Source organism: Pithys albifrons, chromosome 13 (assembly GCF_047495875.1).
Source record: "Pithys albifrons albifrons isolate INPA30051 chromosome 13, PitAlb_v1, whole genome shotgun sequence".
NCBI lineage: Eukaryota > Metazoa > Chordata > Aves > Passeriformes > Thamnophilidae > Pithys > Pithys albifrons.
In genome coordinates this window covers 18,284,318-18,297,325 of record NC_092470.1, presented here as the reverse complement: position 1 = coordinate 18,297,325, position 13,008 = coordinate 18,284,318, and the positions used below count along the sequence as shown (strand labels likewise).

The following is a 13,008-nucleotide window of genomic DNA, read 5'->3' as shown; positions in this document are numbered from 1 at the left end:
AATATCTCCCACTGCCAAACATTACAGCTCACGAGGTGCCTCCTCGGTAGGAAGTCAGGCCTGCAGGGACACGGCTCATCACCTGGAGGTGACTACAGGCACAAACAGCCCAACACACGAACATCTGGCAGCACAGGCACCAGGTTAAAATGGGCTTGTGCTGAACATCCCATCCCCTGGTGCAGCTGATGCAGCTGGAGAGGCAGAGCCCCCCGTGCTGCCCTGCACTGGTACCAGGTACTTACACGAGGGAGCTGAGGGCCGCGGGGCCGAGGTGGTGCTGCTGCCAGGCAGACACCTGCCCCAGGGACAGCATTCCTGGGGAGTTAAACCCCTGCAGGGCTGACAGGTCTGCACTAGTCAAGGAGTAATCTAAGGGAAAAACAAGGAAGTAATTTATAGATTTATATATATACATACACGCATATAAATAGACAAGAGTTTATGTGTTGTTACACACACATACAAAGGCTTTCTGCCCAAAAGAAATGAAGGCAACTGATCCACAGGAATCCAGATTCCATTCTTTGCTGCTCCCTGGGATTCACACTGCAACCTCTGGATGCTTCAGCCACCAGTTTACAGGTTATTCTGGGTGAAGAATATACCCAGTGCTGCTGCCTGAAACATCGGACTGTGAGGGAGCAGAGGGATCTGTCAGACAACTGGGAAGCTCCATGGTGGGACCAGAATGTTTGCTTGGAGCAGCCACTGAATCCAAGGGATGAACAACCTCTGGGGTTACTGTCCAACCAGCTCTGCATGTCCAGCTAATTCACACTTCAATTTATAATCCAGAGCAAGTCACTGACCTTCCCCTGCCCACGACACTGCTCTTGCCACCACCTTCTCCAGGCCCTGCTTTAGAGTTCACCCTCTCAGGCAGAGCTGTTTGAGTGGATGTTCAGCCCCTGGGCTGGTGCCAACGCAGCCCCTGTCCCTGCACCCTCTGGGGGCACTGCCACGTCATGAGCTCAGAGACAAATACAAGCCCAGGTGAAGTGCTTGGCTGGCTCAGCCACAAACTGCAGTGAAGACTTTCAAAGCTAAAAAAAGTGTGGAAAAATCCCATCTTTTTGAGGAGGGGGCTGGAGGGAATGGCCCCAAACAAACAGCTGCGTTGTCTACTCCACATTCCAACGTGGGAGGCTCCTGGTGATGCTCCTTGCAGAACAGAGACAGTAAAACCTCTCTGTCACTCAGGTTTTTGTCCATTTTCTACAAACCTTGATGGTTTGGGGATTTGCCCCAGGAACGAGACCACGAGGCCACTGACAGGACACCAGCACAGCACGTTTTACCCTTTCTGACCAACACCATCACAGGGGGCTCAGCCTCAGCAGCTCCATGTGGGACCCCTTTGGCACGGGGGCAGCTCCTGAGCTGCTCCTGCAGCAGGTGTGTGTCCCTGCCCCTCTGCCAAAATTCCCAACTAGACTGCATCTAAAGAACAGCAAACGAGGGAATTATTCCCTTCGCTCTCCTTTTAGTTTTAAACCAAAAGGCATTTTAACTGACTTACAGAATGTATTGACACTTCTCTGCAGGTGCATTTCAAACTCCAGCTAAACAGCAGAGCTCAGTGCTAATCAACCTGACGCCATCAAGGCTGAGCCTTTCACAAACATGATTAGGAAGATTCCTTCCCTGATTACATCCAGGGTCTGTAACAAATAAAGAACCTCGAGACTGAAGTGAAAATTATCTCTTTTGGGATGGAGACAAGGCAGGAGGCGCCACAGAGAACTGTTTAGGTTGAAAAAGACTTCTAAGAACATCAACAGTTCCCAGCACTGCCAAGGCCACCACTAACCATGTCCCCAAATGCCACATCTACACGACTCCACCACTGCCCTGGGCAGTTGTGCCAGGGCTGGACACACTTTCTGGTAAAGAAATTTCTCCCAATATCAAACCTAAACCTCCCCTGGTGCAACTTGAGGCCGTTTCCTCGTCCTGTCACTCATGAGCTTTCCAAACCAGCAAACCACTTATCCCTTTTGTATTCCCAAATTCCTCACACACACCCAGCTGGGCCTGAAGACAAGAGCAGCAGCTCTGGAGTATCAACTGTTGCCCAAACACGAGGCATCCCAGTTCCCGGCGGGCTGGAATGCCCCTGCTCGGAGCCATGGATGTCCCTGTCCCTCCCAGTCTCTCCCTGTGCAGCCTCACTGGGAGCTCCTTCCCCTTGGAAGTCTCAACATTACACACTTTATAAGCTAAAGGCTGAGTTTTGATCAATGAGAGTTCTCATTGAGCCGCAGAGGAGAACAAGCCAAGTGGCACAGAAATGAGGATTTCCTGGGCTTGTGATCCTGAACCCTCATCCATCCCAGGCCCAGCCTGATCCCAACCCTTACCCATTCCATGTTCCCAATCCCAACCCACACCCATGCTGTCCCCAGTGCCACCCCTCTGCCACACTGTCCCCAATCCCACCCCTCTCCCCCGCCGTCCCCAGTGCCACCCCTCTCCCCCGCTGTCCCCAATTCCACCCCTCTCCCCCGCTGTCCCCAATCCCACCCCTCTCCCCAATCCCACCCCTCTCCCCCGCTATCCCCAACCCCTCCCCTCTCCCCCGCCGTCCCCAATCCCACCCCTCTCCCCTGCCGTCCCCAATCCCACCCCTCTCCCCTGCCGTCCCCAATCCCACCCCTCTCCCGTGCTGTCCCCAATCCCACCCCTCTCCCCTGCTGTCCCCAATCCCACCCCTCTCCCCTGCTGTCCCATCCCAAGCCTTACCCGTGTTGTAGGCCGTGGGCATGGCCGAGTACACGAGGCCCTGGGGGGGCAGACTCGGGGTCGTCACCGACACCACGGGCGTGGCCAGAGGCTGCGTGGACTGGGAGCTGCTGATCCTCTGGGTGTTCTGGAAAAGGGAGGAAGGGAAAAACCACCACTGTGACACCAGTGGGAACACTGGACACCAAGGAGCAGGGAGAGCATTCCGTTAGAATGTGTTGCTTTGCTGTGGTTTTAGTGAGGAGACACATCCTTTTTTATCAGGATTGATTTTCTGAACAAGCTCAAATATTTCAAGGCAACCAAAATGATCTTGGCAAACTGAAAAGAAAAATTAATTAAGGCTCACTGGGCCACTTCCCGAGCATGCAACAGTGTTAAGGACACACAAAAAATGCAGTTTCTTAGGGATTCACACAACAATTCTCAGAAGTTCTGAAGTGATTTAAGAGCTTTGATTTTTAAGGGGGTTTCAGTGCAGATGGTGAGGTGCAGTTCCACCAGAAGAGATTCTCCCACTTCACAGTTGTTTATCCAATTTCCCAAATTTCAGCTGCCAGTTTTGACACACTGCTGACTACACCTGTCCTGAAAGGAACACAAAGATCTTCTAAATTTATGTTGATAAGACTTCAGTGATAAAATAATCTTGCTGTTCCCATGGTTCCTGAGAAACTGAGAGAGTACTTGTTATAATGCAGAAATGTTTCCAAGCAAATGACACTGGAGTTCACACAGAGCAACTGTGCTTTCTGACAGGGAAAACAGCAAAACTAACATTGTCTCACATTATCTAACTGTGGGCACAATTTGGCTTTTCAATAAGTCTTTCTTTCCCATACACTGCAATGAACATCTGCAGCAAACATATCACTCAAACTAAGCTCTAACCAAATCTGCAGGTTAGAAAATCAATTAACACTGTGGTGAACAGCAAAGCTGCTGTCACTGCACCAACTGCTCTTCGTGGAGCCAACTGCAAACCTTCCTGCAGAACAGGAGCCTCCTCACCATTTGGCCAAGCCAGAAACTCTCAAGAGTAGAAAATGCTGGTTTTCTAAACAACAAACGCTTAGTTTTGTCTGCAGAAGTCTTAGAAATGGCAGCAGTGGCAGGAGTATCTACACCCTGTATTTCTACATTCCTGCAGAACCATTCCCAACCCAGGGAGCTGAGTTTCACTCTGCTGGAAATATGTTTTTAAAGCAAACCTCTCTCTCTACCCCTGAAAAAATACCTGCTGCAAAAGGAGCAATTTTTCATCTCTTTGGCAGGTTCCATGTCCCACCTTTACAAGACCTTCCCTGTCCTTCCAGACACAGGGATTTCAGGATCTGCACCACTCCTTTTTCTCCACTCTGATCTGGAGAGAAGGAGCAGCATTAAAAATGCATCACTCCCTTTGTAACGTCAGGGGGAGCAGGCACAGCAATGGGCTGCACTCAGGTAAAGCTTCACTCTGTGAAGATGGATTGAGGGATCAATCCTGTGTCTCTCCCATTTAAAGGAGGAGGTTTCAACCACAGATTCCACATTAGACTCAGCCACAGCCTTCCACCTCCCCCCCTCCTGTGCCTGGGCTGCTCCTGAGCTCCCACCCCTGAGCCCCCCAAGGCTCTGGGAGCCCTGTGGCATTTGCTGCCAGAAACACCCCCCTGGCAGCTGTGCCCACTGTGCCCCAGAGCTCCCAGACTGCACAGCCCCAGGTCCCAGGGAAAGGCCCTCTGTCTGCCATCGATCCCTTTAAATCACTTATGTCCTCCTGAAAATCTCCCCAAGCCCAAGTTTATCTCCATAAGAAGATGTTATTAGAGCAGATTTTTGTGTCTGTCAGGAGCTGACCTTTCTCCAAAGCTTTCTTGGATGGCAGCCTGTAAGTTGGGATTATTGTATAAGGGAAAAGTAAAGAGGAATATACTGGGAAACAATCCAGACCAAAGGATTTCCCCATGGGATTTTCTTTTTTTTTTTTTTTAATTTGGAGTGGCTAATAAAGGTGATTTTCTGAGGTAATTTATTTCTGAATATCATTCCTGAACACTCAGCCAGAAAAAGACACCAAGAAATATTTACATGTGCTCAATATTTGTTGTACTTGGAGGTTGCTGACAAATTCCAGGTTGTTTTTTTTTTTTAAACTTCTTCAGCTGGAGAAGGGACTGGAGCACAAGTGCTGTGGGGAGAGGCTGAGGGAGCTGGGGGTGTTCAGCCTGGAGAAGAGGAGGCTCAGAGGTGACCTCAGCACTGTCTGGAACTGCCTGAAGGGAAGTTCTGGCCAGGTGGGGGTTGGTCTCTTCTCCCAGGCACTCAGCAATAGGACAAGGGGCCACGATGGGCTCTAGCTCTGCCAGGGGAAATTGAAGTTGGAGAGGAGAAAGAAATTCTTTGCAGAGAGAGTGCTCAGGCATTGGAATGGACTGCCCAGAGAGGGGGTGGATTCCCCATCCCTGGAGGTTTTTAACCTGAGCTTGGCCGTGGCACTGAGTGCCATGATCTGGTAAAGGGACTGGAGTTGGACCAAGGATTGGACTTAATGATCTCGGAGGTCTTTTCCAACCCAGCTGATTCTGTGATTCTAAATGTGCCAGGAAGGATTGGGGACCTTTCCTTCATGCTGTGCTGCCCCTCAGTGCTCAGTTCCCAGCACACAGGGTGTGACAGGCAGGATGTGGAACAACCCGGCACTGAACTGGCCTCAGAACTGGCCTCAGGAGGGGCAGACACTGCGGGTGCAGGTGCAGGTGGCATTTCCTCGCCGTGTCAGGAGCAGGACACTCCTTCCACCCTCCCGTGTGTGTCCCTCCCTGCCCCAGCACCACTAGATGGCCCTCGCTGCTCACGGGATCCCAACCCCGGGCACCTCCACTCCCTGCAGAGCATTCCGGCAGCTCAGGGCAGGAGGAACACCTGAATCCAACAGCTTTGGCACGAGTTCCAATTGCAGGGACATCCTGATTGAGTGTTTGTACACTGAGCTCTGTTTCCTGCACTGAAACCCAGGCCCTCCCTCCGAGGCAGAGGAACGTGCTTAGCTCAGCCCAGTGAACCTTTAACTGCAGTGGTGACCACGTCCCCACTGTTGTAGAGCAGTTTCTCATGTTTAAGGCAAAGATCAACCAAGAGCATGCATTCATCCAGGAAAGGGATCTACACCACTACATGTCCATGCTTTCATGCAATGAGAGCCTCATATCAGCAACAGGTCCATGTTCACAAACAGCTCAAGGCCTGCAAGGGGCTGATTTCTCTGTGACTCTGATGCAGCATCTCCTGCCTGGGCTGTGCCACAGCAGCTGAACAATTTGCCTCTAAAAATAAGTTCCAAATTATTTTAGCCTTATGTTGATTTTCCAGAGAGAATGCCAAATGTTAAAACCTTTTTTTTGGGGGGGAAAGGAGGAAAATACACAAATCCCAAGAGTTTCCTTTCAAAAGTAGAATATCTTTCCACTGGAAAAAAAAAGGTAGAATTATTCATTTGCAATTCTCTGTTCCTTTTGGTAAACAGGGAACACCCCTGTGGTTTGATAATCTGAGGCAGGATGAAATAATTCTAACCTCCAAAAAGGTGACCTCACCAGCAATGATGTCATCTCCCTGAAAATAAGAGAAGTAACACAAGCCTTGTGTTACAATCTGAAGAACTTCACAAATGAAGCCACTTTCTAAAAATATTCCAACAATTTAGGGGGTGGGAAGTGGTTATTTACATTTTACATAAAAGACAGTACAATCCTATACACATGGACAGTTACTTTGTAAGGCTCTTTTCCAATGTTCCCTCCAAGAAAAACAGAAACACTTTCAGGAAAAACAAAATACAAGTTTACAAATGGCAAGAGCTGACTTTGGATGTGTTTTCAGCTTGAATTGGTCGGGTTTTGAGTCTGATAAAACAAATGTATTTTTGTCTGCTACCAAGGGAACACTGGAATTATTTGAAGTATGTAATAAAACTACAGTTAAGAAGCTGCAGTGAAAGACATTTCCAGCATCTTGCTGTCTCTCAGCAAACAGCAGCCCAAACTCACCAACTCCAATTCATCCTCCTCCGACTGTACTCAGCAAACAAGAGGGATAACACAGTTACTAAAAATAGCATTGCTTTCAAATGAAAGAAAAAATCACGTTTGTGCTTCAGGATTTTTATTCATTTTAATTAATCACGTGAATTTGCCACCTAGTCCTGTCAGTAATACCACTAGAAATGTAATACTTGATGAAATTCTTGTCAAATAAAAACTCCTGTAGTGAAAGAACACGTGGCTTTGGGGAAGGGAGTGCAGGGGGAGCTCAGGGAGCCCAAGGACACAGCAGGGATGGAGCAGAGCAGTCTCTGCCTCTCCCACCCAATAAACCAGCTCAGCAACTAAATACTCTCACACACAACCACCATTCCAGGCCAACCTCTCCACTCTGAAATCTCCCTCCAGTTCCCTCAGAAACACAAAGCTGGATGTTATGCTGTTCCTCACAACACAACAGTAAATAGGTGTTGTGCACCACTAACATCAGAGCTGCACTGTCACCATCTTCTTGTTTCTATTTCTAATTAAAAGTGTAATTTTCATTTTAATTATCAGCCAGTGTACTTCCTATCTCTCCTACACTTCAGTATTCCTAGAAAAACCTAAAACTTCAAGAATCATTACTCTAAGGCTAATTATAGCTTTTGTTACTTGGATTAATTTGGTATTATTCATCCTGAATACCAGCAACAAATGTAAGCACTTGTGGTGGCTTAAAAACAAACAGGGATTATACAGGGAGTACTTCTGCTGTTTATATCCTGCTCCTCCTGGTTATGGTCCATCCTTCCACACACAGAGGTTGAACATTTCTGCATGACAGCAGAAGACCAAGACCAAAGGATCTGGCCAAGTAAATTAAAGGCAAACCAGAGCAGCCCTTCCTGCCAGACCCGTTCTGGGCCGGGGCTGCCGCTGCCTCCCGGCGGACACGGAACCCCTGAGCTATTCCAGCCTGGGCTGGGCACTCTGCACTGCCAACAGCCCAGGCTGGGCACTCTGCACTGCCAACAGCCCAACAGCCCAGGATGGGCACTCTGCACTGCCAACAGCCCAGGCTGGGCACTCTGCACTGCCAACAGCCCAACAGCCCAGGATGGGCACTCTGCACTGCCAACAGCCCAACAGCCCAGGATGGGCACTCTGCACTGCCAACAGCCCAACAGCCCAGGATGGGCACTCTGCACTGCCAACAGCCCAACAGCCCAGGATGGGCACTCTGCTCTGCCAACAGCCCAACAGCCCAGGATGGGCACTCTGCACTGCCAACAGCCCAACAGCCCAGGATGGGCACTCTGCTCTGCCAACAGCCCAACAGCCCAGGATGGGCACTCTGCACTGCCAACAGCCCAACAGCCTGGGCTGGGCACTCTGCACTGCCAACAGCCCAACAGCCCAGGATGGGCACTCTGCTCTGCCAACAGCCCAACAGCCCAGGATGGGCACTCTGCACTGCCAACAGCCCAGGATGGGCACTCTGCACTGCCAACAGCCCAACAGCCCGGGCTGGGCACTCTGCACTGCCAACAGCCCAGGCTGGGCACTCTCCACTCTCTCAGCAGCTCTGACAGGCACTGAGGGCCCTCATGCCCTGCTGGAGGCACAGCACTCTCTGAGGACACCCAAGGTCACTGCACAGCCCACATCAAACACGCACCTCTGGCAGGCCGTGGCTCCCTCTGAGCTGCCCTGCACAGCCATTACAGCCACAGCCATTACAGCCCAGCACAGACAGGTACACAGAGTGCTGGAGGGCACATTAACAGGGCTCACAGCACCACAGCATCCTCCACACAGCAATACACAACCCCTTTTAAAACCCACATCCTCCAAGCCAACAAAGTTCTCAGTACCAAGGCAGTGAGACATCCAATTAAAACACCAAAACCTCAGTCTCTGTCTCCAGGGCTGTGCTCCAACCATGCTTAGGTCAGACTTTATTTTACACCTTCAAAAATTCCTCACCAGTTTAACCTCTGCCCAGGTCACAGCTCATCATTTGGACTTTCAGCAGTGGCCTTTCAGAACACAAAGCTCCCTCTGTTGCTGTACCCCCCAGTGAGCAGGTGGGACAGTCCCTCTTGTGCCCGTGGCAGGGCACTCCCCTGTCACCCAGCACTGCCCCAGGGCAGCAGTGTCACTTACCAGGGGTGGCATCATGCCCTTGCTGGAGGGCGGGATGACGACGCGCAGGTCGGGCTTGCGGTTGTTCATGCCAAGGTTCCCTCCTCCAGGGGGAGGGGGAGACTTTGTGGGCATCACTTTGCCCAGGCCATTCCCACCACCACCAGTTCCCAGCAGACTCGGAGAAGCTCGAGAGTTCACAAACCCATTTCCTGAAGGGACAAAAGCAAAGGAACTGTCAGACTGAAGGGAAGGAGCAGCACAAAGTTTCGGCCCTCGTGTGCCAACTATGAAATGTTTCTCTTGCCAAACTTTCCCTAAGGAACCTCCCACCAGAGGCCCAGCAGAGGGATGGAACACAAACCACTCTCCCCAGAAGATCAATATGCAAAGGGAATATCACTCCAAGGGCAGCTGTGGCAGCTGAACGCTGAGAGGAGCAAATTGCCCAAGAACTATTTCTAAAAGCACCCACTGGGTTTACTCTGCCCTCTGAATTCCCTCCAGGCTGAGCCTGCACAAAACTGGGGGTTCTGCACAAGCCCACTCGGCCCCACCCCCACAGAACATGAACTGCACTGAATTGTGTTGGTGAGAATAAAAAAAAATCAGCTCTCCAAGTGTGTATTTCCAAAATGCTTTCTTTGGATAGCTCCAGGATCTGCAGGACTAATTTCAGTCTCATCAATAGATACTGATTATTGTACTTAGCAACAATGAGGGGAACAAACCCTCTCCCTTCAGTTCATTCCAGCCACACATGTCACTCATGCCCATCAGTGTGTACCACACAGGCTTTCTCTGCCTCACTCCTGGTGCTCATTTTGAGTGGAATCAGACCAGCCAAAGCCCACAGGGCTTCAGCACTGAATCTCCAAAAGCTGAATATGCTCCAGGAAGAGGCCTCAGCTCACACCCAAAACTCATGAGAAAACAGTAACAGGGCAGTAAATCAGTGAAGGGCCCAGCATTCTATTTTCCTGTACTGACAAAAGCACCAATCATGTCCATTTTCTCAGAAAAAAAAATTAAAGCTACATTTCAATCACAGAATCATATTTATAGCAACAAACCCCAAAATACACACACCTTATTCAGCTGCAAATAGACTGGGAAAAAAAGCTGTTAAGGAGAATTTCTCAACAGGAAACCCTCCAGTTCACCCTCCAGAACCTGTGTGTGTATAAATAAATACAATTCATAGTAAGATTCTGTTGGCACCAGCACTGCAGCTCTGAAAGCAGCTTTTATAGTCACAATCAGGGACCAGTCTGTGAGACAAAGTTCACTGTGTGGGAAATTCTCTCCTAATGGCCCCGAGCGCCACACCAGGATGATTCTGTGTTATTGTGCTCATCTGAACAGGCCCCTATGCCCAATCCAATTTTATCACATTAAATACATATTAATCTAAAAGCAATTAAAATAAGAAAGTTGTCAGTGTCACACTCTACCTTCTTTAGCAACCTTTTTAATGCCTTTCAAAGCTCAGCAAGAAGGAGGAACAATAACAGGGATGAGGAAGAGCTCGACACTTCCTGAAGGTGACTGGGACTCCTGAGAACCTCAGTGGGAATTCACCAGGATGCTGGTGAGGAAACCCCTCTGGATTTCCTTGCTCTGTGGATTTCCTGCTGTGCCAAAAGCCTGGCCATACAGGGACAATATGGTGTGTCCCTGGAGTTTTTCAAGGTTAACAGAGCAATGAGCAGTTATTCTAATTTTGTACTTTCCTGAAGCATTTGTATAAGAGATATGGGAATGTGACTTTAACTCAGGAGTCGTGGGGGAAAGAAGGAACACAGCAGAAATGAAGGAAGTTTTTTATGTCAGCATTCTTCCTTCTGTATTAAAAACCACATCAAACCCTCATTTTGTGATTAAAGCATCTACAGTCCTCAGCAGAAAACAGCAGAATTTATCCAGTGCTTCCAGGTTAGTGATAAAATTTCCTTGGAGTGGCTGATAAGTTGGGCTGGAGCTGAGAATACACTCCAGAGCTAAATATGCTCTTGACTGGTAGGAGAAAACTCACCCCAGCTGGGTCACATGGAAAAACCACCAACCAAAAAGAGAAATGAAGTTCTGTGCCACTCCTGAAACTGAGGCAGTTTCTGTAGAATGATGATTTTGTTAAAATTATCCACCAATTCCTCCCCATGCCAAAGGAGAGCAGCATTAGGGACAGGCAGCAGAGCACCAGAGGGCCACAGGGATCCCACACAAGGGACAGGGCAAAAACAAAAGGGATTTGGAAGCAGACACAAGGGAGGAAAAATAATGGCAAAAGGCATCATTTTCACCAAACTACATCTAAAACTTTGTAACCTCCCATTTGCAGCAAAAATGCCAGAACATTTAAAGAACTTGCTGTTATAATGAGGTAAAGTCTGGGCTTTGATGCAATAACAAAGAGCATTTGATTCCTGCCTGGGCTGCCAGTGCTCCCTGCCTATGCCAGGCTGTGGTGCCCTGGGCAGAGCTGGGGCTGCTCAGGATCCCACCCTGCAGACAAAGGGGTTCTGTGCAGCACCCACAGCACCTCAGGCCATCCTGTGACACCATTTCCTGGCTCTGCTCGCAGGCATTTCGGCAGCCTCTGTGTTCAATCTGGACAGTGTCCTCCTCCCACACCCAGGCCAGTCATTTCCTGAGCCCTCACTCCAAGGCTCTGCCAGTCCTGCAGAAACATTCCATGCTTTCAGTGGGGCTGTCAAAGCCAACAAACTCCTGCCACTGCCTCCTCTGCCCGTGTCACGGGGCAGCAGGGCAGTCACAGCCTTCACCCAGACAAAAGGCTGAGCAGTTCTTAAAAGGAGGGTTTAGGATGTATTACAAAACCAAATGAAATGCCCCCATGTGCAGTACTGTGGGTATGAACCCAAGAGCAGCCCTGGATAAACAGCTGGCACTGAACACTCAGCAAACACTGAGTGTCTGTACTGATTATCTGAAGAATCATATGCTGGGGCTGCAACAAGACTGTATTCATTTTTAGTATGAAACTTCAAGCCTTTTTCCTTTTAATAATCTAATAATACAATCAAATTACAAGTTAGGAGTGAAAGGGTAACTAAACACACAGTATTTCTTAGAGCAAGGTCAGGAGCCAGAAAAAGATAATGAGCAGTGGATGATGCAACTCCATGGCTGTGTGCCAGAGGGAGGTTTAATAACCCCATAAATTCTACTCACTGCTTTGTAGAGTACAGAAATTGTTTCTACCCCACCCACTATGGGTCTTCCCCAAAGACAACACTGTGTTCAAAAACATTATCAAACAGAAAATGGGAACACAATATAAAATTCTACATATGTGTAAAAATAAGGCTGTTTTTTACTCCCGTAGGAAGAGTTTTATTTAACTCTAATTCCTTAAAACAGCCGTGGAAGTATGTTCCAAACAGTCCTCTGGAAAACACACCAATGCAAAGATAAGCTCTCAATTATATGAATCATAATTTAATTAGATTTTATGATAACAAACCCTGCCAATGTGCATTAACCCACTTCTTGTTCAGTCACAGAGTGTTTACTCTTGAAGCAACTTCTTTTCTGGAGCAAATGTTACAACTCCCCTGCACCACCCGTGGCTCCTCTGCCTTCAGAGACACAATACAGCTTAATCTCATTTACTGTCCTGCAGCCCAAGACACAGCATTCAATTACATGAGCCAGACTCATATTTCACTCTATAAATCACATCAGCTGAAACAATGAACACACGTGGCTGGAAAGTACTCCATGTACTTATTACTATTCAAGGAATAAATTATAGGCATTGATGCCATTAATCTTTTTTTTTCCTTTGTGGTTCACCTTTGGAGAAACTGAACAGTTATACACTCTTGGAAAATAATTGTGGGCAAGCTGCTAAGCCATGTAAGGTTAAGCAAAAATAAGGATGGTAATAAATATTTATGCCTCAGATGAGATCATACAACCCAACAAACATCACACCATCGGGAGTAAACTGAAAATTGTGTTTGCAGCAAGCCATCAATTCAGGAGGCACAAGGAGAGCAGATAAGATCTATTGATGGAAAACACTCCCATGCAGAACCTGGGGAGGGGGAACAGGTTGCAAATAAACACCACAACAGCATTTCTG

The 13,008-nt window shown here is 48.6% G+C and overlaps 1 protein-coding gene across 6 annotated transcripts in view; it reads right to left on the bottom strand.

The window, feature by feature from the left end:
• The window catches only part of MEF2A (myocyte enhancer factor 2A), an 82,278-nt gene that overhangs the window by 3,846 nt on the left and 65,424 nt on the right, over nt 1-13,008 (bottom strand). For 3 of the 6 annotated variants that reach the window (XM_071568846.1, XM_071568842.1, XM_071568841.1), the window contains 4 exons: nt 8,919-9,109; nt 6,777-6,800; nt 2,746-2,872; nt 246-372 (listed from right to left, as the gene is read on the bottom strand). In XM_071568846.1, the coding sequence (XP_071424947.1) occupies nt 246-372; nt 2,746-2,872; nt 6,777-6,800; nt 8,919-9,109 (469 nt within the window). The remainder of the gene's footprint in view (nt 1-245; nt 373-2,745; nt 2,873-6,776; nt 6,801-8,918; nt 9,110-13,008) is intronic. The other 3 variants (XM_071568845.1, XM_071568843.1, XM_071568844.1) reach the window with 1 other exon arrangement.